This window comes from Diceros bicornis, chromosome 1, assembly GCF_020826845.1.
Source record: "Diceros bicornis minor isolate mBicDic1 chromosome 1, mDicBic1.mat.cur, whole genome shotgun sequence".
In the NCBI taxonomy this organism is placed as follows: Eukaryota; Metazoa; Chordata; class Mammalia; order Perissodactyla; family Rhinocerotidae; genus Diceros; species Diceros bicornis.
This window is the reverse complement of record NC_080740.1, coordinates 48,332,191-48,359,231: the sequence shown is the minus strand read 5'-3', so window position 1 is coordinate 48,359,231 and position 27,041 is coordinate 48,332,191. Positions and strand designations below refer to the sequence as shown.

The following is a 27,041-nucleotide window of genomic DNA, read 5'->3' as shown; positions in this document are numbered from 1 at the left end:
GGGCTCAGAAATCACACTGTGCAGATTTGACTCTTGATGCTGACACTATACTAGCTAGGTGACCTTGGGTAAATTGGTTGACCTCTGTGTGCCTCAATTTTCTCATCTGCAAATTGTGTGTACTTTATGGGATTGTTTTAACGAGTAAATAAACTAATACAGGGGAAGCCTTTAGAATAGTGCTTGTCGCTACCTCAGTAAGTATTAGCAATTACTATTACCATTTATCTTACTTAAAATGATGACAGTCAAGGTGATAAATCAATAATTAGTCGGGGTCCTTAAAAGACCACTTAAATACACAGTAGCGTTACTTAACCATCTGTTTCCTGTGTGCTGTGGAAATTACAAGTTTAAGCCTGTAAAAAGCCTGTAACGTGAGGCCTGATACAAACGCTGGTGAGCAAGACTTTTGCATTCAATTTTTACCCAATTTGAGTCTCAGAATAGAAGAAAGCAAAGTGACTGTCCATCTCTTCTCCACATCCTTGCCCCATAACTTTTGTATCCAAAGACAGAGTTGTTTGTTTTGTTTTAACCCCTGCCCCAGAGGGCTTGAGCTATAGGTGACTTCCTCTTAATTGCTAGTGCTCGGTAGGGAATCAGAAGTGACAACTTCTCCCTCCGTGGGCCTCCCCACGTCACCATACTTCTCTCGCTGTGTTCCTGGTTATGTTTTGTTTTCATTGTTGAATTTAGCAGTAAAACTTTACCCATATTATTAAATGAGTTTTAAAGTAAATATTATAGGACTGTGCTTTTTCTTTTTTGTTTTCCAAGTCTGTGGGCCACAATATACTGTTAAGGTTTTGTTAATCGTTTTACACATCAGCTGCATAGGCATCACCTGAGGAGGGGGTCACATGCAGACTCCTGGGCTGCACACCCGGAGACTTAGGAATCTGCATTTTAACAGGAGCCTCGGAAATGTTGTGCACGCTGAACTCAGAGCCACAGTCCTGCAAGGGAAACTTCATATACGATTCGTTTTACCCAAGTAGCATTTGCCATGTCAACTTTGACTGGATTCCTTGTCACCACTTCAAAAACAGTTATTTAACAGTCATTTAAGGAGGAACTTAAATTTGATGTGGAGACATAGTCTAAAAAGGTAGGAGTAGTTATCGCTAGATGGTTGGTTTACAGGAGATTTTCATATTTTTTTTGCTATTTCTTCAAATAGTTTGCTATAGGCATGTGTTACTTTTTGAACGAAGATAGAGCTATACATATGTATGCATAGGAAAATGCCTGAAAGAAAATTTATCAAATATTAGTCCTGGTATGTCTTAGTGGTGGTTTTTTTGTAGGTGGTATTTATTTTCTCTTCATCTTTTAGATTTCTTTTTTTTTTTTCAAATTATTGATCAAATAATTATCTTCAGTTGGAAAAACACTGGTTTCTCTCTAATAGAGCGTAAATTGTGTGTGGTTTATTTGGTGGGGAATTAGGAAAGAAGGAGATTATTTGAGGAATTTTATTTGATAAAATCTTAAATATTAAAATGTTTATCATAAAATATAAATCTCATGAATATTTTTCACACAAGGAATGATCTCATCACGGTAATGAATTGTGTTTGTGAGCATCAGCATAAAATCTCAGGCAACAGCAGCCGCTCCTAGAATACCAGTAAATATAAGTGTGTTAACTAGCATATCATGTGAAATATATATAGTACAATATTTGACTTACATGTATATATTATGCTATATTTAAAATGCATGTACATGTAGATATGTTCAAAGAATATGCTACTAAAATGTTTTTAAAATAAGGCCTTTGTTTTTTTAATACTATAAAAAATGCCTTTGGCGTATACAACTGAATTATCCTTTCTTCAGAGATGAGAGCTCCCATCCCTTCCTGTTCCTTTTCAGACAGCCTGAAAGGGACGTGTTGGCTCAACATCCAGGACAACCGCTGTGAGGTGAACATTAACGGAGCCACTCTGAAATCGGAGTGCTGTGCCACACTCGGGGCCGCCTGGGGGAGCCCCTGTGAGCGCTGCGAACTAGGTAGGAGGCTGACCCGGCGGCTTCTCCCTCAGCTAGGCACCTTTTTCACTACGTATTTCCGTTATTTCCGTAGTGAGGAAAACCGTAAAGATCATTCCTCTCCCTAAAATGTTGTCTTTCCTGGGGAAATTTATTCACTTCTTGAAATATGTATTTGTTTTGTCTTTTCACTGTAAGCAGACCTCCTGATTGTTTTAGACGAGGAAGGGAATCAGTTAGAATTTAGCTGCTGGATGACGGTCAATATCCTCCAGTATCCTTGTTTGCATGTGTCCCATTAGACCATGCTGTCTCTTCCCTTTAAATCTTTTATGCGTTGACTTATAATTTAATTGGCAATGTGAAAACAAAAAAGAATTGTAGGAAAAATTATGGAAATCTCAATGTGGGTCAACACTGATGGAGTGACACAGCATGTCATGTGCTACACTGAAGGAAGAGAGGGCAGCCGGAGTCCCTGGCCTCTACCACCCCAGCCTGTGATTTTTATTTAGTTCAATTTCGATTCCATTGTCCTGTTTCTTGAGCTTAAGACAGTTGTATTTTTTTTTTTTATAATGAAGTAAAAATGTGTCCTGTTGTTTTCACAGATACAGCTTGCCCAAGAGGCTTTGCCAGGATTAAAGGTGTTGCTTGTGAAGGTGAGTGTGTTCTTGGATGATATTGTGAATCTGTAGAGCGGTATGTCAGGTTAACATTCGCTCTCACACTTTGGCGATATGTATCATTTTCAAAAATCTTGAAATTTCAGTAAAATACTCAGTGTAATTGACAAATACTTCCTAAGAATACTCTCAGGAAACAGCTTCTATTTCCCATTTCTCCTCTTTATGCTGTTGGGTAAATTTTCATGAGGACATCGCTGGCATGTAATGCACAGAACAGCTGGCAGAGGAGCACGTCTGGGCTGTGTTTTATGGATGGGCGAGGCTGTGGTAATTTGCACAGCTGGTACCTGGGAAACCCGGTGGCTGTCTTGTGGAATATTTCTGCTTAACGCAAGAAATAGTCCACGTTGTATTGCACACTGAATATGCTATAGAGGAAGTAAGTCTACACCTGCTTTTTCTATTTGTAATATCTTTATCCCTCTGCTTGCTTTATTTCCCTGCAGATGTTAACGAGTGTGAGGTGTTTCCTGGCGTTTGTCCAAATGGACGTTGTGTCAATAGCAAAGGATCTTTTCATTGTGAATGCCCTGAAGGCCTTACGTTGGATGGAACTGGCCGTGTGTGTCTGGGTAAGATTCATGCCCTGCTGTGATTTATGAATGAAACTAGCCGTGAATTCTCTTATTCTTTGGGCAGTGACCAGTCCAAAAGCTTTAGGTCTGTAGCTGGAAAACTTGCTTTACATGAGATATTTTGAGGGAAAACCACTAGGGGATATTTTTTAAGTGAATGTATTTAAATGAAATGGTTTCTGCATAATACAGGAAGTTGGTATTGCTCAAAAATTTATCTGTAAAATTACAATTTCTTTAATCAGATATTTTAGGCAGGTTCAGTCTTTCACATTTAGTCAATGGAATAAGAGAACTATGTTTATTTTGAACATAGAAGAAAAATTAGAGATTAGTGTGTGAGTTAACATTTATAGCCCATTGCAGCTTAGATAAGACAATGGGGAAGGTCATGCACAAAGATATGTGGCTTCTGTTGGAAGACATCAACTGATCTTGGTCTTTTCTTTACTACTTTCAGAATTTAAAGTTTCTTAATGCTTTATTTTCTAAAGATGTAAAATGAGGAAGCTATTTCTTTCAACATCATATTCTAGAAATGCCTAGTTGACCCTATTCTTCATCAGTGTTGTGCTTGACTAAACTTGAGTTTCATGATTGAAAAAGAAACTTCTATTAATTCTATATTTTATCTAAACAATTTTTTATTTACTTAAGGGATTTTTTTTTTTCCAATTTGCTATGGAACAGTGAGTTTTCAGTTTGTAAAATAACTTTACATAGGTTTGTGTTTGAAATTTAAGCTTGTATGGGCCGGCCCCATGGCTTAGCGGTTAAGTGCGCACACTGTGCTACTGGCGGCACGGGTTCGGATCCCAGGCGCGCACCAACGCACCACTTGTCCACCCATGCTGAGGCGGCGTCCACATACAGCAGCTAGAAGGATGTGCAACTATGACATACAACTATCTACTGGGGCTTTGGGGAGAAAAATGGAAAAAAAAAAAAAAGAAATTTAACCTTGTAGACCAAGCATGAGCAATGGTAGTATTATATTCAAAGATCTTTAAGATATTTAAATATATCAGTGATTTTTAAGATTAGCAGGAAGAAAAAAGGTTTCAACACTATCCAATTTAGTTATCACAATTAACACAAATTTCAAGTTAATTTTTTTTAATTAATTAATTTATTTATTTATTTTTTCCCCCAAAGCCCCAGTAGATAGTTGTATGTCATAGCTGCACATCCTTCTAGTTGCTGTATGTGGGACACGGCCTCAGCATGGCCGGACAAGCAGTGCGTCAGTGCGCGCCCGGGATCCGAACCCAGGCTGCCAGCAATGGAGCGCACGCACTTAACTGCTAAGCCACGGGGCTGGCCCCATTTTAAGTTAATTTTTGATAGCATTAAATTTGGATACAAAGTATAACTGTAAAATCATAAGGAATTGTTTAGACATTATAATATCCAAAGTCCAAATAATAAAGAAAAATTCTTTTCAGAATTTTATTGTTAAATTATCTACAAAGTTTAGAAAAAAGTAAAGTATCTTTTGAATATCACAAAATAATAGTATCAGTGTGGTCAAAAGGCTAATGAAATCAAATTGCCTTCACTAACCAAAGGCTGCAGTATATGAAGATACATTATTGATTGTAAATTACCACTCAGCAAAATAAATTCCCAGTAACATGACTCAAAGTCAGACCTTTTATAATTTTCTAAAAGGATATATTGGATTCTTCATCCTTGTACTTTGGTTAAATGTTTTTGTCACTGCTTGAATTGTGCTATAATAATTAATTGTTGCTGGGGATGTGAGAAAGTTTCAAGAAGAGATTGGCATATGACAATGTAAAATATTCTGAGAACAAAGTAGAGGTAAACTGCTCCCACAGAAATTTGTCTAAATCAGGAGTTCCAAACTCAAATGCTTGCAGGGGCCATGCGGGTAACATAAATGAATGAGGTCGTAATAAGGAGTGGTGGGGACTGCAGCAAACTGTAGAGCACGTATACCATCCAAAGATTTTAGAATTCATATTTTAATTCTTTGCAAGCCAATCAAAACATTCACAGGCCATATGTGGCCAACATGCGGACGATGTTTTGATTCCTGATGTAAATATTGATATGGATCTCAGTAGTAAAGACACAGGATTACTCTGCCAGGCTGTCATAACTTTTTACATACTTAGATCAAAAGCACTTTTTGCCCCCCAACTAATCCCAGAATAGCTCATAGTTTAGTGACAGTAAAACATGCTGAAATTATTTTACTCTTTCTGAAGTGAGCAATACAAAAAAGGGATCATATGAAGGAGTGTTGTCACAAAGGACCCTTTTCTTCCTGAAGGTGTCTTGTGAGAATTAAGTAATACCAAAGGAGAACCCACCTTTACTCTCTTTATTTTTTTTTTGTGAAGAAGATCAGCCCTGAGCTAACACCCATGCTAATCCTCCTCTTTTTTGCTGAGGAAGACCAGCTCTGAGCTAACATCTATTGCCAATCCTCCTTCTTTTTTTTTTTCCTCCAAAGCCCCAGTAGATAGTTGTATGTCATAGTTGCACATCCTTCTACTTTACTCTCTTTAAATGACGGTCATTATAGAGGCCATTCCAGGAGGTCAGGGACTGAGTCTCCGCCCACTAGCATATCTCCAGGGCCTGTCACCATGCCAGGCACTAAGCAGATGCTCAGTATATGAATGTTTGATGAATGTTACAACTTAATCTCAAATTGTGATTTTGCTCTCCGTGTAGATATCCGCATGGAGCAGTGTTACTTGAAGTGGGATGAAGATGAATGTGTCCATTCTGTTCCCGGGAAGTTCCGCATGGACGCCTGCTGCTGTGCGGTCGGGGCAGCTTGGGGCACCGACTGTGAGGAATGCCCCAAACCTGGCACCAAGGAGTATGAGACCCTCTGTCCCCGGGGGCCTGGCTTTGCTAACAGAGGAGATGTTCTCACGGGCCGGCCGTTTTACAAAGGTAACTCCACTGCATGTTGGTCCCTCTGCCCTAAAGCTCACCTTCTACATTCGCTGAGAATTGGTTTTACTTTAAACATTTGATTTCTCACTTTATTTTCTTTGTTAAACGTGATTTGTGGCCAACGTTACGGTCCAGGAATATAAATCACCTATATAAGACGGTATTGAAGTATAGATATAAAACAGGCTGCTAATCTCGCTTCTCTGACCTCCTTCTACTGGGCCTCTGCTTTCTTAGCACAGCCTGACTAGATGCAGCTCTGATGTAGCAAAAAGTTCTCCATCCCCCCTAAACTTTAGAAAACAAATGGTCAGAAATAATAAAGGGATCAGAACTCTTCATTAAGAATACGAGATCTTTTTAACAATGGAAGCTTTTTGGGTGGCATCAGTGTGATCATTGAAAATTTTGATATCCTCAGTTTTTACTTGGGTACCTTATTTTTCATCATGATAGACCTTTAACTTAAAATGATGGACCTACTCTTATATCAACCAGCTCTGCATTTTGGCTTTATTCTGCTCTTAGATATCAATGAATGCAAAGCGTTTCCTGGGATGTGCACCTATGGAAAGTGCAGAAATACGATTGGAAGTTTCAAGTGCCGTTGCAATAGTGGCTTTGCTTTAGACATGGAAGAAAGGAACTGCACGGGTAAGATGGTTCTTTCATTGCATTTGGTAAACGCTGGCTCTCTTTCTTTTGCTGTTTGAAAGTACTGCCTTCAAAAGCCCACCCTCTCACTGAGAACATGTAAACTTCTCTTTCTATTTCTTTTGTCTACACTTAAATCAGTTCTCCAAACAAACTTGTGAGAGAACTGCAAAATAGCATGAAAATGCTATTTATTTTACCTATAAGAACAACATAAAAATATTTTCAGAATTTATGCGTACTAAAGAATATAGCCATTAAATCAACTATTGTATAAACTCGATATAAGTATTCTGTTAAAAATTTTAAAGTTTGTAATGTGGAAGTCGTAACTTATTTTCCTCATCTGTGAACAGTTTTTTAGTAATTATGCTTCAGTCACCATCCATAGCCTCATCCATAACCATTCCCTTTATTTTGAAAAGATGTGAAATTCCAAATTTTTCTATTACATAATATAACAAATTATTCCAGACACTTGACGTATATCTCCAAAATCTTATTTTCAGAGCTCTCTTTGTTCATATTCTTTTCGGAATTTTCTCTTTTCTCCTACCCTCACACCTGCTCCTTCTTCATGAGCGTCATTGAAATGTCTCTCTTGACTCCTTCCTAACTTCTGTTCCATAGCATATCACTGTATTCACTCGTGTATCTACCGAGCCTAGAGCATCTCAAAGCATTTCAAAACTGTGCATCTGGTCTTCTAAGTTCTGCTGTCTTGTCTTTCAGCTATGCCTCCAGTGCTGATCCCCAACCCCTAACCCCCTCAACTACTGTTTTGTGCACTCTGGGCTGCTGAACTTGCCTGCGGGTGGGGAGAGAGTCTGAGGAGAGCTGACTGAGATCTCTGCATTCATCTTCAGCCAGGCCCTCTTATTAGTGACCCTCTATTCACCTCTTTATGTCGCTTACTGACTTTATCTCAGCACTCCTTCTAAACCTCTTCTGACCCACACACCCTCTCATATCCCTATTTATTCCCTTTCTTTGTTATTGAGATCAAATCTGATTGCCAATACCTTTCTCGTATACCCTTCTTTCTGGTAATAAGATTTCCTTTTCCTCCCACATTCTTTCCTCCACTTTCAGAGAATGAGACGTGATGTTCTTCCTCAATTTTCCGGTTAACTCCTCTGCTTTTGCTCTCCTCCCCTCCTCCGGCTCTTGGTCCTTCAGCTGGCTTCACTCCTCTCTCCCCCCTCTTTACTGGTTCCTTTCCCTAGACCTGTAATTAGTTGAAAACATCTCCTCAGCCCTTCTTTTCCCTCATGGTACTATCCTGTTTTCCTCCTGTTACTTCTCACCCCTCTCTTTTAACTAGCCATTTGCTTTGTAACCCCATGTAATGTTGACTTTTGTCCTCCCTCCTTCAGGCACCTATACATACTCTGGCAAAACACCTTTGTTGAATTAAAAAAAAAAAAAGTCTTTCTGTTGGTGCATATTCTCCTTGACCTCTGCTGGCCAGAATCCTCCTTGATTTTCTTCTCTCTTGGTTTCCGTAGTACTTCCCTGTCTCAATCTTACTTCCATGACTATGATGTTTCTTTTCTAATCTTCACAGATTATTCTTGCCTTCAGCCTTTTCCATCCCTTGAGCCTTTTCCAGAGCCCTCTACTCTCTCAGCATTCTGCCTCTCAGAATCACATCTACCATCATGACTTCATGGATGGCCTCTGTTGAGCTGACTCCTAGATGCTATCTCTAGCCCTCTACTCTTCCTGAGTTTCACTCCCACGTTTCTAACTTCCATCTGGACAGTTTCTCTTTGTTTTAGTCTCCCTTTGCCACATCCCCCTCCTCAACTTCTTCTGCCTAGGGATTTCTTTGTATGTATTAATAGTATTACTTCACTCAGGATTGAAGCCTCAGACTTAATTTTGACATCTCCCTCTCCCAAGGGACAAGTGAAAAAGTTACGTATATTCTTCTATCAAAATGGCTATGTCAAGACTATTTCTTCTATACTGTTGCAGATGCAGGTTTGGCTCCTCAGGAAACAGACACTGAGAAGAGATTAGCATGCAGGAAGTTTGTTAAGGGTTGCTCCTGGGATCAACAACTAGGGGAGGGAGGGGAAGGAAGCAGAAGTGGGCAGATGGAGAAGTTGGGCTGTGATGCAGTCCTAATGTAGTCCTCAGCCCATCCCACTGGGAGCTCTGGAACCGAATGGCTCATCAGAATTGTCTTGAGTTAGGACAAAGGGGCCAGGCATTTATGTACCTGCATGATCAACCTTTGGATACGTCTGCCTAGAGGAGGGGTGTGTCTGTGGAGAAGCGGTCCTCTTAGCTGAGGCATTTCCTGAAGATTGTTTACATCTTGGGGCTTTCTGCCAGCAGCTGTCCCAGCAGCTGAGGGGGAGGGCAAGTAAGTCCTTCCTTCCTGAAGGGGGAACTGGGCAACATATCACAGTATCTGCTACATTACAGATTCCTCCAAGGTCTTCTCACCTATTAATTTTCCACAATCAGATCCTTCATTTTCATAACTAGAAGGTTTGTCATCCTGAAGCAGGGCTTAGGTTGTGTAACTTCCCACAAAACAACTTCCATTGACTCAGACAATCCTAGACCTGAATAAAGAAGCTCTGAGTACTTCCAGTTCTCATTCCACTGATTTTTGGTGTGAAATGAACCAAGTCACTTACTGTCTCTGAAACTGTATATGAGAGATTTGTCAACAACACTGCAGCGTTGTGGGATATAATGTGAAAGGACAGCAGGACACTGGTAGCTGCCGTTCTTCACAGCATTTAAGGCCAATCTTCTGCTTCCCGTGTTTGGCGCCCTCAGTAACCATACCCAACCTACCTGTGCTTGCGCTAATTATCAACCTCTACAGTCCAGCCACTCTGTAACTTACTGTTCTCTGAAATGCATTGTTTTTCTTCACCTATGCACTTTATCTCTTGCCTTTCTATTTTTTACACATCTTTAAAGTTAGAATTTCTGTACAGCCTTCAAGGACCAGGTCAAAAGCCACGTCCTCCAACATACCAATTCTTAGCAGAGAATAGCTTACATATATACACAGCCTTCTGGAAGCCTGGTGTACAGGTGTGGGCTCTAGGCTTGGACCAATTGCTTGCGAGAACTGAGAGACCCCACCCTCACCTTCTGTCTGCTTGGCTCCCCTAGGCCTGTAGTGGTGGAGACATGCCCAGCAGATGATCCTGCTGCTTCCAGCAACCTCTACATCCAGGAATGAGGCCCTCAGGGCGTGTTAAGAACCAGGTCCTGTACCCGCCTCCCCCACAAACTCACACTAGTGGTCATGTCATGCCCTTGTCTCCCAATAAACATGACTACAGCCAAAAAAAAGTGCTTGAATCTATGAGACAAGTCTAGGAGACAAACACTATTCTCATCACGTAACTCACTTAATCCTATGAGGTGGGTTCTGCTGTACTCCCCGTTTTACAGATAAGGAAATTGAGGCACAGAGAAATTAAATGATTTTCCAAAGGCCCTATACCAGATAGATGACAGAAGTGGGACTGGTACCCTGATGTCTGGTTCCAGAGTCCATGTTCTTTACACTGTGCAGCTCCCACCACATCACATCAGCCAAAATGTTTCCCTGTTCTGCCACAGAACTTATTCTATGTTCTTCATATGGCTCTTACCACCACTTCCTAGATAAAATTAAAATAATTAAAGGTAAAAATTAATATGCATGTTGTTAGCTGCTTAATTGAATCAATGAATTTTGTTTAAAAGAAAGTACTTACGTTTTTTCAATATGGCCTGTAATTGGGGAAATAGAGAAAAACAAAAACAGGAAGAAAGCAGGGCCTGCGACCCCCCAAGAAAGCATGCACAAGTCATCCACTGATAAATCCTGTGATGGAAAAACTTCAAAATTGAAATTCATCAAATTAAAGAGATGCTGGCAAAAGCATTTTTTCCCACTGTGAGAAAAATTTTTTAAATAGGTCGTGTTTTCTTAATCATATTTTATAGACATGACTTCTCTATTTAAAAATCTTAGTTAATAGGCGTGGGAGATTTCTCAGAGAATCCTGTTTTTGAGAATATAAACACTGCTATTGAAGATTCTTATTTACTGTAGTATATAAAAAGTTACAAACATCATTTTTCTTTATTTTTATTTTTAAAATTAGATCAGCAGGCCCTCACATCTGAATGTGACACAAAAACACAAATTGGGGCATATTCTATGGCCCTGCCATGTATGTATGTATGTGTGCTCTCTGGCTCAAGGTTAGGTGGCTACATCTGCCTCTGGGGCTGTCTCTGTGTGGTCTGCCAGCCACCCCTGCTCAGAGGCAGCGGCCCCCAGGGGCGGGCACGGGCTAGTGTGGCAGAACCAGCCTGGCCTCTGCGTCGTGCGTGGCGCTTCCTCCACGTGTCTACTGCTTCCTTGTTTGCCACCTGCCTTGTTCGGCTCATCCTGCAGTTGCTTGGTTCATCCTACTGTTACCATTTCTAAAAAGAGAAATCCACAATTCCAGAATTCTTAAAGGTGAAAAGGCACCTCCTGCCCGTTGGCCGTGACAGTTTTGGCAGTTGGCGAAAGGAATGTGTCTAAGGCCCTGTCCGCCTCTAGCTGATCTGAAAAGATACCCTCCTGCTGCTAGCCACTGACTTCTGCATTTCAAGTGTGCTGCCTCTTCACTCAGAAGGCCAGATCTCTCCGTTCTTTGACACTTTCTCATCTCATTCTGTTTTTTCGTTTCTTTTAAACCCTGTGAATTAGACATTGATGAGTGCAGGATTTCTCCTGACCTCTGTGGAAGTGGAATCTGTGTCAACACGCCAGGCAGCTTTGAGTGTGAGTGCTTCGAAGGCTATGAAAGCGGGTTCATGATGATGAAGAACTGCATGGGTAAGCGTGCTGAAGCTCCTCCCCTCCAGTCTTGAAACGAGTCTAGTGCAGACGCGTCAGCTCGACCTTGGCTTGTCTCAGAGCTGTTAACAGCATGCTTGGCAAGGAGCTGTCATGAGAGAGAGAACAGATTCAAATGTCAGACAGGAAATCTGCTCCTAGATAGCTCTTGGGAAGCCTCAATCTCTTGGCGCCTTAGTGGCAGTGAGATATTGAGACTGGGTTCTATTTATTCATAGAATCTAAAATCAACACAGATTAGCTATTCAGGAAGAATTCATGTAAAGTGTATGACGTTGTGTGGTGACCTCAAAATTTATATTCAGTCATGCCAATCCCATGTTATTTCCCTTATTTGTGTTTTATTACAAACTCTTTTGGTATTGATCACCTTCTAGCCCACTATTTCATTTTCAGTGACTTAGAGGACTCACCTCATAGGACGGGGTGGGTGATCAGTCTAAGATTTTTCTTTCTCTTTAATTAAAGATATAGAGAGCAATATATGGTATCTGGAGTTTAGGATTATATAAAGCAAATATTGCTTATTTTTACTCTTGTAAGTCTGCTCATTTCATAAAAGTAAATTCCTTGATAGCTCACCATCTTTAAGAGTAGAACTTGTACCATTTATCTACTGATAGTAGAAAAAGTGAAGGGAGCATTATCCCATCTCCTATTAAGCCTGTCTCTTACATCTGAGTCACACTCACCTCAGATAAATGATTCTTTGTCCCATGCTGTATGCGTGAATATTTTTTCCTCAGAGTTCTTTAATGGATCTCACATTTTTACCTTTCAGACATTGACGAATGTGAACGTAACCCTCTCCTTTGTAGGGGTGGCACCTGTGTGAACACTGAGGGCAGCTTTCAGTGTGACTGCCCACTGGGACATGAGCTGTCACCATCACGTGAGGACTGTGTGGGTGAGTTTGTCTCCTCAGCATATAAACCCACCCAACTCAATGGGTAAAGATCATAAAGATTGGGGTTGATTCTAACAAACTTGTTTTTAGCACATGAAATCTAGCTGATTAAAAGTTAGAAATTCAGAGTCCTTACATTTAGATTCAAGCTGTGTCTTTAGAGAATGCTTCAGTGACATACTCGGTTGAGCCTGCATTATCCTGGTTACCCTCTTTTTCATGGCAAGCACACTTGAAAGGACCCTGAGTGAGGGACCCTGTGTAAGGCCATGTAGTTCCCTCCTCCAGGTAGGATAGGATGGAAAAGCTACTCCTGTTGGAAGGCTGCTCCCTGATAGTTCACCTGTGCTTCCACTCAGCAGAGTCCACTCTGCATCCCCGTGTCTGTCATCATGGGGCCTACTCGCCTGTGTGTGAACACATGAGCTCCCTCTAGCCCCTCTTCTCACAGAAACACTGAGGTCTCTTTACTGGCCCTGAGCCCAGTAGGCATGGTAGAGGCAGCAGGAAAGACTAATGGCTGGTCTTAGAACATTCCAACCTTCTGCTTTTCATGAATATGTGAAGGCCTCTGGGCTTATCGTGTTCTAGTATACTGGCTTTAAAACTTTGATTCAGCCAGGAAACATTTTCTTCACAGAAAATCTTTCTCGAAATCGTAAGTAAATAAAACAGTTTAAAATAGAGCAGATCACACACCCCCATTTATTTATTTATTTATTTTTTTGTGAGGAAGATCAGCCCTGAGCTAACATTCGTGCTAATTCTCCTCTTTTTGCTGAGGAAGACCAGCTCTGAGCTAACATCTATTGCCAATCCTCCTCCTTTTTTTCCCCCCAAAGCCCCAGTAGATAGTTGTATGTCATAGTTGCACATTCTTCTAGTTGCTGTACACACACCCCCATTTAAAAACATAATTTGAGCACACTTCCCCACTATACATATATTTATTTGTAATCCGTACTTATATCACTATGCCAATATATTAGGTGAATCTTAAATCGTAGACTGAACAGACATTTTAAAAAGGTGAATTTAAAAGTTTTAAATATTTTTATTGCATTTTAATAATGATACAAATAGCTTTTTCACACAGATAATCAAGAATATTTATTCCTGGTTGTGATACAGTGATTCAGAGATCTGTTTCTAAGGTCAGTTTATTTTGTTAATTAGTTTTCATGGATCTTCTAGCTGAAAAAAAAGTACCCCTCAAAGGTACAATGTACAATATAAGATATATATTTTTGCACATTTAGTAAAATATACATTTAATGATTGTAGACATAAATCCACATGTCACATAGACTAAATAATTTTGAGAATTTTGGATGAATTTCTTATTATATGTGACTATATTGCCATTTTTTTTACCTCATATTGTGTCTGGCAAGTAGCTTGATGAGGAGAAGTGTCACTCTGCCATTTTCTTGCTGTTCTCTTTTGATTGCGTTGTTAGTACTGGTTTATACCACAGATCTTTGCAGGAGGTTTTTTAAGGCACCGGCCCATCTCATAAGGGTTAGTTTGTTTTAAAATAGGCAACGTAATCTGTAGATCCACCTGTCTAGGCACACTGAACACGAGATGAAAACAGATAAACAAGTGAGGGCCCTGTTATCAGCCCCTTTGTTTTCTGGAACTAGCCGTCTTCCCTCAGGAAACTTCAGTTATTTAGGCAACACTTGGCCATCTAATAAAGACTAGGGGAGCGTGTCAGTGTAAATTCATATATTAAATATTAGCAAACTTTATTTCTAGCATGTGCTGGATGTGTGTCATCTAATGTGGTAGTCACTAGCCACATGTGGCTGTTTAAATTTAATTAAAATCATATAATATTAAAAATTCAAATTCCTCATTATTCACCATAGCGAAGTGGAAGCAACCTAAGTATCCCTCGACTGACGATTGGATTAAGAAAATGTGGTATATATATACAATGGAATACTACTCAGCCATAAAAAAAGACAAAATCATCCCATTTGCAACAACATGGATGGGCCTGGAGGGTATTATGTTAAGTGAAGTAAGCCAGAAGGAGAAAGACAAACACTGCATGATCTCACTCATATGTGGAATATAAACCAACACATGGACAGAGAAAACTGTATTGTGGTTACCAGGGGCAATGGGGGTAGGCACAAGGGGTGAAGGGAGTCATATATATGGTGATGGACAAAAAAAAATGTACAACCCCAGAATTTCACAATGTTAAAAACTATTAAAACATCAATAAAAAAAAAATTCAAATTCCTTAGTCATGCTATGCACGTTTCAAGTGCTCAGTAGCAGCTATGTGTTGGACAGAACAGATATGGAACAATTTCACCAATGTAGCAAGTTCTACTGGACAGCACTGTTGTAGATAGAAATAACAGAAATAGAAATTCCAGCATTTTCTTGGAACACCCTGGGAGATCATCTTACTTCCCCCTGAAGTACGCAGAGCCCTTTGGAGACCACTGCTCCAGTGCAGCATGTTCTTGATAATTTAAGTGATATGGTTATTGCATAAAACATTAATTCTTTGTGTATTTTTCTAGATATTAATGAGTGTTCCCTAAGTGACAATCTCTGTAGAAATGGAAAATGTGTGAACATGATTGGAACTTATCAGTGCTCCTGCAATCCTGGATACCAGGCCACACCGGACCGGCAGGGCTGTACAGGTGAGGGGAGGCCAGGCGGGTCTGGACCTTGTATTTGTCCAGTAAGCCTAGGAAGCTTCTGGCACTGAATATATAGTGAAGCCCATGGGTGTCCTTTGTCCTCAAAATGAGTCTAAGAATGTGGGCAGGTCTCTAAGATGCCTTGGTTTGGTGGTTTTGCAGAGGCATCTATGGTTTTATCATAGAAAATATCCTAAACCCTATAGTTATTACATTTCTGAGTTTTTTAATATTAGGTGACTGGAGCTAAATGTCAAATGGAATGCTGTCTAAAACTAAGTAAAAAGAACTAAGACTAATGCTATAACGGTAAATCAACGTGAATAGTGGGGAGAAAAATCCAAAGCCATTTAAGCATTATCCATTTAAAAAGCAGAAAAACTCTTTTTTTTTTTTTCTTTTTTAAGGAAGTAGGAAGTAGCCCTGATGGGTAATGTGGTGGCAATGTTGTTTTCACAGACATTGATGAATGTATGATAATGAACGGAGGCTGTGACACCCAGTGCACTAACTCAGAAGGAAGCTACGAATGCAGCTGCAGTGAAGGTTACGCCCTGATGCCAGATGGGAGATCATGCGCAGGTACAGAAAGGAAAATACACAGACTTCGTACATCTCTTTAATTTTATCTTACAAATCTCCCTCTAGATATTTTGAGTGGAATTGGATGGAAAAAATATTTTAGCTTAATAAAAACCATCCTTGTTTTCATTCGGTGTTAATTTTGTATCATCAGATATTGATGAATGTGAAAATAATCCTGATATCTGTGATGGTGGCCAATGTACCAACATTCCTGGAGAGTATCGCTGTCTGTGTTATGATGGCTTCATGGCTTCAATGGACATGCAAACATGCCTTGGTGAGTACCATAAGAACAGGATAAATAAATATTTATGCACAAATATGCCCGTACGTCTATAGGCACATTTATGCACACATACATAAACATGAGAAGAAGAGGCTTTTTTAGTTATTTAAAAAATTCAGATCATTGTGTTAGAAGATGTGAAAGCTGAAAAGGAAGAATTATTTGAAAAAACCCTTAAAGACAGTATATTTATCTGTAGTACTATGTCTTGCAAATAGACTGTATTTTAAATTTTATCTGTGTATTTCAATGTTATGCTATTAAGTTTAAAAGACAGCTTTTGAATTCCTAGGATGAACAAGTATTAACCAAAGTATTGAAAATAAATTTTCTAGATGTGAACGAGTGTGACTTAAATTCAAACATCTGCATGTTTGGAGAATGTGAAAACACCAAAGGATCCTTCATTTGCCACTGTCAGCTGGGTTATTCAGTGAAGAAGGGGACCACAGGATGCACAGGTGGGTCTTAAGCTTGTATCCTCTGTGTTTCAGCCTCTCATATTTCAGAGGCCAACCTTCAACGTCATTTGTTCCCTGGCATCTCTTAGACTGTTCCCCACACCAGGCTGTGACTGTGTATCTAATGGGTAACTGACCCAGAGCACGTGTCATGCGTTTGGCTCATCTCTGTGCTGGCATGCCCTCTCAGCCACGCTGCCATGGAGTCGGCTGTGGGTCTGGATGCAGAGTGAGAGAGTAGCTGTGGAGTCTGGTCCCCATGGTTCTGATGTGCTTCTGGTGGCTCTGGCAGCAGCGTGCACTTTCTTAGTAGGACAGCTGCTCAAATAGGAGAATACGATGGAAAGGAGCACCAGAAGACCTGGAGGAATCCCAGCTGTTGCTGGGTTTTGCAGTTCTTCTAAACGAACGAGACTTAATCTAGATTTCTATGGAGACTCTTTACCTCCCTCCTTTTTCCCATCTTTTCCTCTCTTCTTCTCTCTTCCCTTTCCATTTGCTTTTGCCGTCTCGATTCTCCCTGCCCAAATTGCCTCTCTCTTGTTTCTCTCTTCACTTTCTTCCTTTACTCACCCCATCCACTTTATCTCTTGTTCCTTTCTCTGCTAAATAGTTTTAGCCTCTTGCGTAAAGGTGGGGTGCTAGGAAGTCCCAAGGTCAGTGCTTTGGACCGGGTGTTCCTCATTGCTCAATCTAAGGCCCTTGTGTGGTATTTTGGTCAAGTCAGGTGGTGGGTGGCTTAGACTGCAGCCTGGCCCTTAAGCTGACACCTCCAGGAAAGGGCAAGTAGTGAAATAATGAAAGAAGGCGTACTCTGCGTGTTCACCGCTAGTGATGTTGGTGCCAAGCCAAAAGTTGTGTGTGTGTGTGTGATTTCAGCATCTACAATACGTAATCATTGAGCTGGATAGAACAGACTGTTATTTCTATTCTAGAAAGCTTTGGGGAACCAAAGCTACATGGTTTCTAGACACATATATGTGTATATATGTACATATTTGTAAATATGCATATATATGTGTGTATACATGTATGTGTGAGATACAGATATATATAGATAGATAGATAGATCTACATATATAGGTAAAAGCATCTAGTCACTTTCCAGATAACATTTCCAGTGAATATTTTTATGTATTCTCAAATAAATAGAAGAAAAATACATACTAAAATGATAGTTTTCAAAGACTGTATAAAATATTGTATTGATTCTAAAAATGACAAATGATCATGTAATTTTAAAAAGAGAATACACTATTATTTTTAAAGTCAGGCTTCTTCTTATCTTCATGAAAAATATGTAACCAATATTAATAGGAAAGAATAGTAGAGTCTTTTTGGAAATAAGATTTCTGTTGACGTCTATAATCTGATGCCTCTACGTGGAGCTTTGTCAGGGGACCATCACTGCTGCATCTCCCTCCAGCCGGAAAATGGCTGGCAACTTCTTCTAGGAAGGGGCTTGTTTGATTTGGATCATGAACTTGTAAATCTTGTTGGAGTCTACAAAAATTAAAAATAAAAGTGATGTTCATGTTTTTTCTGTACAGTTTTAGATATCTCCATATTTGCTTTAAAATTGTACCTATACAGAAATATACTTGAAAGTAGAATTAATTAGCTTGTGTTTTATCTTCTTCATATTAACTGTGGTTTCTCAGACGTGGATGAGTGTGAAATTGGTGCCCACAACTGCGACATGCACGCCTCATGTCTAAACGTCCCAGGAAGCTTCAAATGTAGCTGCAGAGAAGGCTGGGTTGGAAATGGCATCAGATGTATTGGTGAGTTTGCAAATGTAAATATGCTTTGCTGAGACACAGAATGCTTAGAGGCTCTTCTTTGCACAGTTATTAACGCACGTACGTGAACAGGAACATGCTCTTCCCTCTCATTTATTCTCTTGAAAATCAAAAGGCTTTCTTTAGTTGTGCGATAATTCCTGCCAAAGAGTTTCCTTTAACCTTGGTATAAACGATCAAATTACAACAGTATGCCTTGGCATCTGCTTTTTAATGTGTTGTTGTTCAATAAAAATTATTTGATGTGCAGCCAGAAATCCAAACAGCTGTATGATGAAAAATGACTAATATATTTTTCCAATCTTTTCATAGAGTAATCAGTGAAATTTAAAACTCAGTGAATAAATGAAGGGAATGAAAAGGTTTTTTCAAATAACCTGTCAATACCTGTCTCTTAATAGAATTGTTCCAGAGAAATCTACATGTTTTGTTGGATTGCAAGAGGTCTGATTCAAAGAAAGGAGAATGGGAAGGCAGTTGCCATTCTCCCAGCTTTATAGTTCTTGAGCCAGAGTCTACTAAGTCTTTTATAGCTGTGAGGCAGAGGACTGGATTTTACGCTTGGTGTCATTCATGGCGCTGCTTAATACGTTCAGTGTTTTACATGCCTTAACAATAAAGCATTTTTCCGACTGGTAAGAATTATCCAGGTAAATTTAAAATAGAAATAAAGCAAGCTAAACTGACTTCTCTGTGATTACTCATTAAAACCTTACAAGCCTGCATTAAGGATTAAAGGATAGCCTTAAGACCTCTTACAATAATATCAGTTAATTTGAATATAATTTCTTATCTATTCAGTTGTTTTATACTTGTCAAATGTTTATGAGCTGACTATAGAATTTAAATTATCATAGTTTCCAAATAACTTTGCTGAGTAATGTTCTTTGATGGCATCATTAAGTCCACCAGCAACCCACTGTAGCCTAGCCATGTCACATGATTAATCTCACAACTTTTCAGCCATATCCCCATTCCCATTTTTCTAGTCCCATTTGTCTACTGTTTTTCTCTCTTCTAGCCTCCCTTTTTTGTGCTTCTTGTCCGTATATCACTCTGGCCAACTATTGCAAAATAGCCTGCCTCCAGTACAAAAGATTTAACTGTGTCCAAGCTCCTCTACTCCAAAATGTCATCATCCTAATCCATCCACTGTTTTCCATCTGCATTCCCCTGTCCTAGTCACAACCATTCTCTCTCTCTCTCTGCTGGACACTAAAAGAACCTCCTTGTAAGTTTGCTCATTCCCTCTCTGTTCCTCCTGCAATCCCTTCTCCACATAGCAGCCAGATGAATCTTTTAAACCATGGATCTGATCTCTTCACAATTGTCATTTTAATCCATTGAATTTAGGATAAAATCTAGCTTCCCTCCCATGGTTTACAAGACCCTACAGCGTCTTCCCATTATCTCTCCAGCTTCATCTTCCATCACCCTCTGTCTCCTGCATTGTGCTTTGTCACTCTGACCTTCTTTAATTTCTTTGTCACACCAAGCTCTTTTCCTCCTCAGTGCCTTTATGTGTGCTGTTCCCTCTGCAAGGCATACCCTTCCCTACTTCTGTTCAGCAGGCTACCTCCTACTCATCCTTCAGGTGTGAAGTTACCTAAAAATTACTTCTTCAGTGGGGCCTTTCTTGTTCCTAGAGTCCAGAGTAGATGCCCTTTTTATTCTTTCTTTGTACCTTTAACTTTTCTTCATGATACGTATAATAATATTTGATTTGATTTTCTGTGTTTAACACCTGTCTTTTCCACTAGACTATGGGCTCTGTGAGGTCAAGAATCATTTCTTGGTTTTATCATCTATACATGAACTTGAAAATTCTATGCTAATTTTCCTCCTCTGAATTAAATTTCTTGCTCTGTAATATCTTAGAAATTGATCCTTTTTTAGTGATAAGGGAAGTGGCGATAAAATTTACCCTCAATAAAAGTCGGAAGGAAATCTAGCACTGGTTTTCTTTTAACCATTAAAATTCTAGTTGATTAGATATCTCACACAATGCTTGAATTCATCATTTTGGCCCATGTTTGTGGCATGAACATTTTGGACCATGGGTCTGAGATCTTCGAGAATTAGAACTGTGACGAGACCGGTAAACTAAAACACATCCCATTTGGCCAGTTTACATTTAAATTGAGAAAATGAAAATCTTTCTGAGTGTTTAAATGTTCCATTTTCATTTCTGAGCTTTATTGCTGTGTTCTCTTGGCATGCAGATCTGGACGAATGTTCTAATGGAACCCACCAGTGTAGCATAAATGCTCAGTGTGTAAATACCCCAGGCTCCTACCGATGTGCCTGCTCCGAAGGGTTCACTGGAGATGGCTTTACCTGCTCAGGTGGGTGAGAGTCCCAAGGTGTGTTCTGACATGACTTTCATGGAACACGGTATGTGCTTTCTTTATTTGAAGAAAACTGTAGTTAAAGGAGGCTGAAATCACAATCTCTGTTTTCACACGACTTACAGGTGAATATGTATCTTTCTCTTACATTAAACACAAAACCTGAAAAATTTTCCAAAATATTGGTGGAAGTTTTAAAATAATGACATTTATTTCTATCATTTACTGTTAATGATTATCATTTTCTCTCATTCATTTATTAGCACAGTTGTCAAGAGTACAGGCTCTGTCTGAATCAGGTCACCTATTCAGATCTTACCTGTGCTGCTTACAGGCTGAGTAGCCTTAAGTAAATTACTTAACCTGTGTGGCCTTAGTTTCCCCATTTTAAAAGGGGCACAGTAATAATAATAATACCATTTTTTTTTCTTTTTTTATTACTAAATGATGTGGGAAAACTATTCAGCTTCTTATGCTACACTATGTGACCTACCCAATCACTGCTATTTAATGTGTTTATCAAAATCTCAGCTTATCACATGGTATTGAAAGGATTAAATGGAATAAGACAAGTAAAGGGCTTAGAAAACCACATCATAAGCGCTCAATAAATGTTAGCTGCTGCTTAGCTGCTATTCATTCCACATTCTTTGAGGATAAAACATCCACTCATTATCCTCATAGATAAGACTAGATCATCTTGCTGGACAAAAAGTACAATACTTTTAGTGTGTAAGATAGGTGTTTCACAGTTGAATTTCACTATGCACTGTAAACCCTTAATTAAAAGATAGACTAATTTTTTCTAACTATTGATATCAAAAACACAGACTCATCATTTTCAAATGGCTTTTTAAGAAAACATGTTTATTCAATTTTAAAGCTTTATTACTTTTAAACCCTGGATATAGCCTCTTTCTTAGCATTTCTCTGCACTGCAGTGTGAAAGAAAGGGCACGGCTTTGGTGTCAGACACAGCTGTACTTAGATCCTGGCTCAGCCAAGATTAGCTCACAGTGACTCCTGCGGCTCAGCAGGCTGCTCTTAGCCTTGGGTCCTTCCTCTTCTAAGCCTCACAGGATCGGTGAACTAAACAAAAACATGCATGTCAGGCAACTAGCGCACTATCTGGCGGATATCAGGCCCTCAAACAGTGATTTCTGCCCTCCTCCCTTTTTCCATTTGATAGAATTAAATAAATTGTCTTTACGGTCTGTGAATAATGTCTGTTTGTCTATAATTAAGGTAGGTGTATGACATGAAAGAAACTTTCCTCGTTCCCTCAGTGTTCCTAATTTGCTTAAAAATACTTGAATTAGTGAAAGAACGAGTTGTTTATTCTAATACTATAATGTTTCCAAATGACGTAACACCATTTTAAGATTAATTCCAGTGTTATTGGTCATATCTAAATGATGTTGGTATAACAGTGATTCATCAAAGGGACATTAAAGAGAACTAAGACAAAAGTGAGAGACACCTGCATTCCTCCTGTTAATCACACGATAATGGAATGTTAGGGTGTAGGTTAAAGAGCTCGACTATGAAGTTGTATACCCTAATTTAGGTGAACGTGATTGATTGTTGTTTCATGTTAATGAGCACTAACTCAAGCCAGTGAAACTGATTTAGTTATCAAGCAAGGAAAAGATGTGTCATGCAATTTGGAACTTAATAGAGATGTAATTCGCTTCACCCACAGATGTTGACGAGTGTGCAGAAAACATAAATCTCTGTGAGAACGGACAGTGCCTCAACGTCCCGGGTGCATATCGCTGCGAGTGTGAGATGGGCTTCACTCCAGCCTCAGACAGCAGGTCCTGCCAAGGTGGGTCACCAGGATTCCAACTCATTTCCAAGTTGGATCAACCACAGCAAATGAAACCACAAAAAGGGCTGGAACAGGCTCTACCTGGAAGCAGAATACACAGCACATGCTGCACATATAAAAGTCATTCGTTTAAGCATGGATTATTTTGCCGAATGAATAATGATGAAGGCGGCTTTCATCTCTTATGAAGTTTTCCTGGCAAAGAGCCAATAGTTGGAAGTTCGGCTCATTCTTTTCTCTTCTTTTTCTTTTTTTATCACTAAATGAATGACATGTGGAAAAACTATTCAGCTTTTAAAATATGATATATTACCTACCCCAATCATTGCTGTTTACTGTGCTTATCAAAATCTAAGTAGCTCATTTTTGGCATTTACCCTCATGTTTTAGTCTGCTGTCTGTATATCTGGGACTGGAGGTCCTCTTTAGGGACTCATCAAGGACTGCACCTTTTGCCTAATAGGAATGTCTCCTTCCTCTAAGTTATGACATCATCCCCTTTTCCTAGAAATGGGACTTTGTGACTAGTATGATATCTTTCCAAGAAAAAGAATTTGGATTTCTTTTAAATCAGAGACTCACTTCACTTTACATATAGTTTGGACCATCATTGTGTTTGTAGGGAGGACATGAAAATATAAATGAAGAAATGAAAAAGATCGAAAACAATTCATAAACCATAAGGCTTTAATAAAATTAGTGATTCATAGAAAACCTTTAAAATATAACTCAGGCTAACTGCTGGGTGAAGATTATAAAATGAAACCAGATTACAGGCTCTCCTTACACTAGTGTCTAATCCAATGAACAGAAATAGTAAATACCAGCACACACATACACACACACACACACACAATTCACCAGCATCAACCAAACAAAAATAAATTACACAATGTGGGGAGGCTCAGAGTAGAGCCTAATTCTGCCCCATTACCTGGAATGGGACTGAAGAAAGAAAGTGTGCCTAAAAGATCATGGAATTTCCCATAAATATCCACTAATTTTGAGAGAATCAGAACAAGAGAATGAATAATAGGCCCTGGGGAAGATGATTTTAGAAACTGAAAGCATTCCTGCGTCTACATTGACCTGCTAGATTGGGCAGAATCTAATTCATTTTATACAAGGCAGCTGTAGGTTGAGCGTCATTTTTTTTCCCAGCCCTGGTTTCTGCTAAGCACTGAAGCCAATTCGTAGAAAATGTGAGTCAATGTGGTCATGGAACTACATGATTTATTACTCATGTCAACTTGACAGGAGTTAGTGGGAAAAGGAACAAGTCAGCAGTAGCCAGATACTTTCACCAACATAAAAATTCAAAATGAATTCTTTATACGTAAGACAGAATTTCCCCTTCATAATTCTATTCCCGTATCCATGGCCTAGGCCCTTCCAAAACTTCTCCCCAGACCTCCCCCAAGGCGATGCTGAATAGTTTCTACTTACTTTACATGTTGGTTTCTCATAGGATGTCATTACCACAGAGAGAAATCCCAGTTGCCAGGGCAACTGAGAGTGGCACCCATGTAGTTCACCCTCAGTTAGACCTTTTGCTCCATTTAGCTAAATGCCAGCTTTTCAGATCCCAAAAGTAAAATTCTCTGGTTCTGCCTTTTTCTCCTTGATTTTGTCTTCTCTCTTCCTACAAGATCTGGCTCATCTGGAGAGTTTCTCCTGAATTTACTAATTTAATTTCTTGATGTCTTCCCATCTTATTATGAATATATGCTTCTCTGAATTTACTCTCTGATTCAACATTTTCCACTCAGCATCTACTTCTCATCACAAATTCTCAGAATTTCTGTAGAGTCCAAAATATTGCTGGAGTTGGCCATTTCCCAGTGTTCTCCACCAATATGGGAGAATGCAAAACCTGGAGGAACCTCCTCAGGGAGAGGTTAGGGCTCCATCAGATGGAGTGAACTTAGACACAGACCATTTGGTATAATATCTGAAGAGAGAGCAGGGGCCAGGTTCATGAACAAAGAACACCCAGAGCCCGGTGGAGCTCTTCCCATCCGTGTGCCCCCCCTTCCCTCACCTTATGAAACTGTTCCCCCAGAACCTCCACCTTATGAACGTTGGGGCTGCACAATAGCAGCTCTAAGTGAAACCCATACCCCAAGCTGTCTTCCAAATAAAGCCCGGATAAAGAAGGGAGGATGTCAAGAAACTCCATCTAAACTGTATCAGAGTATATAAAAACTCGTGAAGGAGCTGACTAAGTCATGTGTCCACAAACTGAAAATAAACCGTGGCAACTATGCAGGCATCCTATGGAAACAACAAAAAAAGAACATACAAAAAGCAGATAAAGAACCAACCCAGAGTAGAAGAAACTTAAATAACTTAAGATATAACTGTCTCGAGATAGTACTTTAGGATGGCTTGTCTAGTCTAGCCTAAAATGACATGCCTGGTCGGCATTCTCAGAATATGAGGTAATTTGTGTACAAAAATGTCCATCCTCTTCCTCTGAGTAGAAATACAGATTATTTCTACAGCTGTACACACACATATATGCCTTCATTTCCATACGAATGAGGAGTAATAACTTCTCATTTATTGACTTTGAGTTAAAGCTTCATGGAAGAGATTCATAAACTGAATTTATGAATTAATTCAATAGAGATATTTTAACGACATTTGTAAGAATGTGGGGTAATGGATGATCTTATTACATGCTGTTGGGGGAAAAAATTCTTTTCCTGTTTATGACTGACTTTATAATAACAGGTCAAATCACAGAATAAAAAAAGAAGTTTAAAATAAAGTTAAACAAGTTATTTTAATGATATCTTTAATATTTAATATATGTTGTATATTTTGTATGTTTTAGATGTTCATAAAACATCTGCTGTTGGCACTAAATTATTATAATCTTTGAATTTATCTTTAATTTTTTACAATCTCATTCCTTTGACATGTTCATATTTAATTTTCGTATTTTTTTATGCCTTAGGCCAATTCTTTCTTGCTTAAGTATATTATAACCCAAGACAGTTAAAATACTGTCAATAAAATAAAATAATATTTCTTTTATATCTTTGTTCAATAGATGAACATTAGTTGCTTGCTATTTATGTGACCTACCAAGTCAAAGAAAAAGAAAATTTTTTACTGCATAAAATCATCTTGGAGATAGAAAAATTCGTTAATGTTATATATTAAATTAAACTGTCTTTGTAAATAAGAGATTACTGTTTTTTTTAATCTTCAGATATTGATGAATGCTCCTTTCAAAATATTTGTGTCTTTGGAACATGTAATAATTTGCCTGGAATGTTTCATTGTATCTGCGATGATGGTTATGAATTGGACAGAACAGGAGGGAACTGTACAGGTATAGCCAGTTAAGGGCTTAATTAATTGACATGAATATTTTGTGCTAAGTATAAAAATTCCTCAAATTTCTGCTTAACCTTCTGTTTAGCCTGCTATGTTTTGGGTTGTGCATTTTTTTGAAAGAAAAAAAAATTCTGATACATTTATTTTTAACTATGGAATTGATCCATTTTTATATAAACAGCAATAGTAAATACCTACCATGAAACTAGGAAAGTATTTCTTTGTATATATTTATGTGTGTGCATGTATATGTACATATAAACATGTATATAGTTTTAGTTAAGCAAACAGTGACATAATTTTTTCTTCTTTAGAATTCCAACATTTAATTATTATTTATCTATTAAGGATATTAAATGATATTATCATGAATACCATGTGGTTGATCTATGGAAGCTCTTTTAGGTATATACAGGATTTAATCAGTATTTCATTGTGCTGAGTCCTTCCTAAAGATCTTTAATCTACTAACTTGCAAAAATTCCACCAAATTCTTTGTAATAGCAGTATACATAGAGAAAGTAAAGATGTTAATATGGGCATTTTAAATGGTCTTCCTAGATATTGATGAATGCGCTGATCCCATAAACTGTGTGAATGGCCTGTGTGTCAACACTCCTGGTCGCTATGAGTGTAACTGCCCACCCGATTTCCAGCTGAACCCCACTGGCGTGGGTTGTGTTGGTAAGTGAAAGCTGTATGAAATAAACAAATAGAATTATATAAGTTAAATATGCAAACTCTCTTGTAATGAACTGTAATGAGTATTTGCTACAATTAATTTGAAAACCAAATAGCCCTTTACCTTACGAAACTCTAGATTACCAAAATATTTGGTCACTTTTACTGTATCTTCCAAGTCATATTTTGAAACAGGAGGTTTCGAGACATCTGCTCCAACCTCCTCCTCTCCCAGACTTGGGAACCAGGGCTCAGAGAGGTGCAGTAATTTGTTCAAGGTCTCAGAGCTTGCAGATGGCAGAATTGAGGCCAGGTCTCGAGTTTCCTGGCTCCCTGTCCAGTGCATTGGCCAGGACAGCCCAAAGTGGTAGAGCTACTGGAATATACATTT

General features: G+C 38.9%; 1 protein-coding gene across 1 annotated transcript in view; it reads left to right on the top strand.

Moving 5' to 3' along the window:
- The window catches only part of FBN2 (fibrillin 2), a 234,511-nt gene that overhangs the window by 157,295 nt on the left and 50,175 nt on the right, over positions 1-27,041 (top strand). Inside the window, exons 21-36 of the mRNA XM_058539802.1 lie at positions 1,882-2,019; positions 2,610-2,660; positions 3,134-3,259; positions 5,969-6,196; positions 6,728-6,853; positions 11,580-11,708; positions 12,511-12,636; positions 15,183-15,308; positions 15,768-15,890; positions 16,045-16,170; positions 16,515-16,640; positions 18,302-18,424; positions 20,665-20,787; positions 22,493-22,618; positions 25,842-25,964; positions 26,531-26,653. Coding sequence (XP_058395785.1) covers positions 1,882-2,019; positions 2,610-2,660; positions 3,134-3,259; positions 5,969-6,196; positions 6,728-6,853; positions 11,580-11,708; positions 12,511-12,636; positions 15,183-15,308; positions 15,768-15,890; positions 16,045-16,170; positions 16,515-16,640; positions 18,302-18,424; positions 20,665-20,787; positions 22,493-22,618; positions 25,842-25,964; positions 26,531-26,653 — 2,043 coding nt within the window. The remainder of the gene's footprint in view (positions 1-1,881; positions 2,020-2,609; positions 2,661-3,133; positions 3,260-5,968; positions 6,197-6,727; positions 6,854-11,579; positions 11,709-12,510; positions 12,637-15,182; positions 15,309-15,767; positions 15,891-16,044; positions 16,171-16,514; positions 16,641-18,301; positions 18,425-20,664; positions 20,788-22,492; positions 22,619-25,841; positions 25,965-26,530; positions 26,654-27,041) is intronic.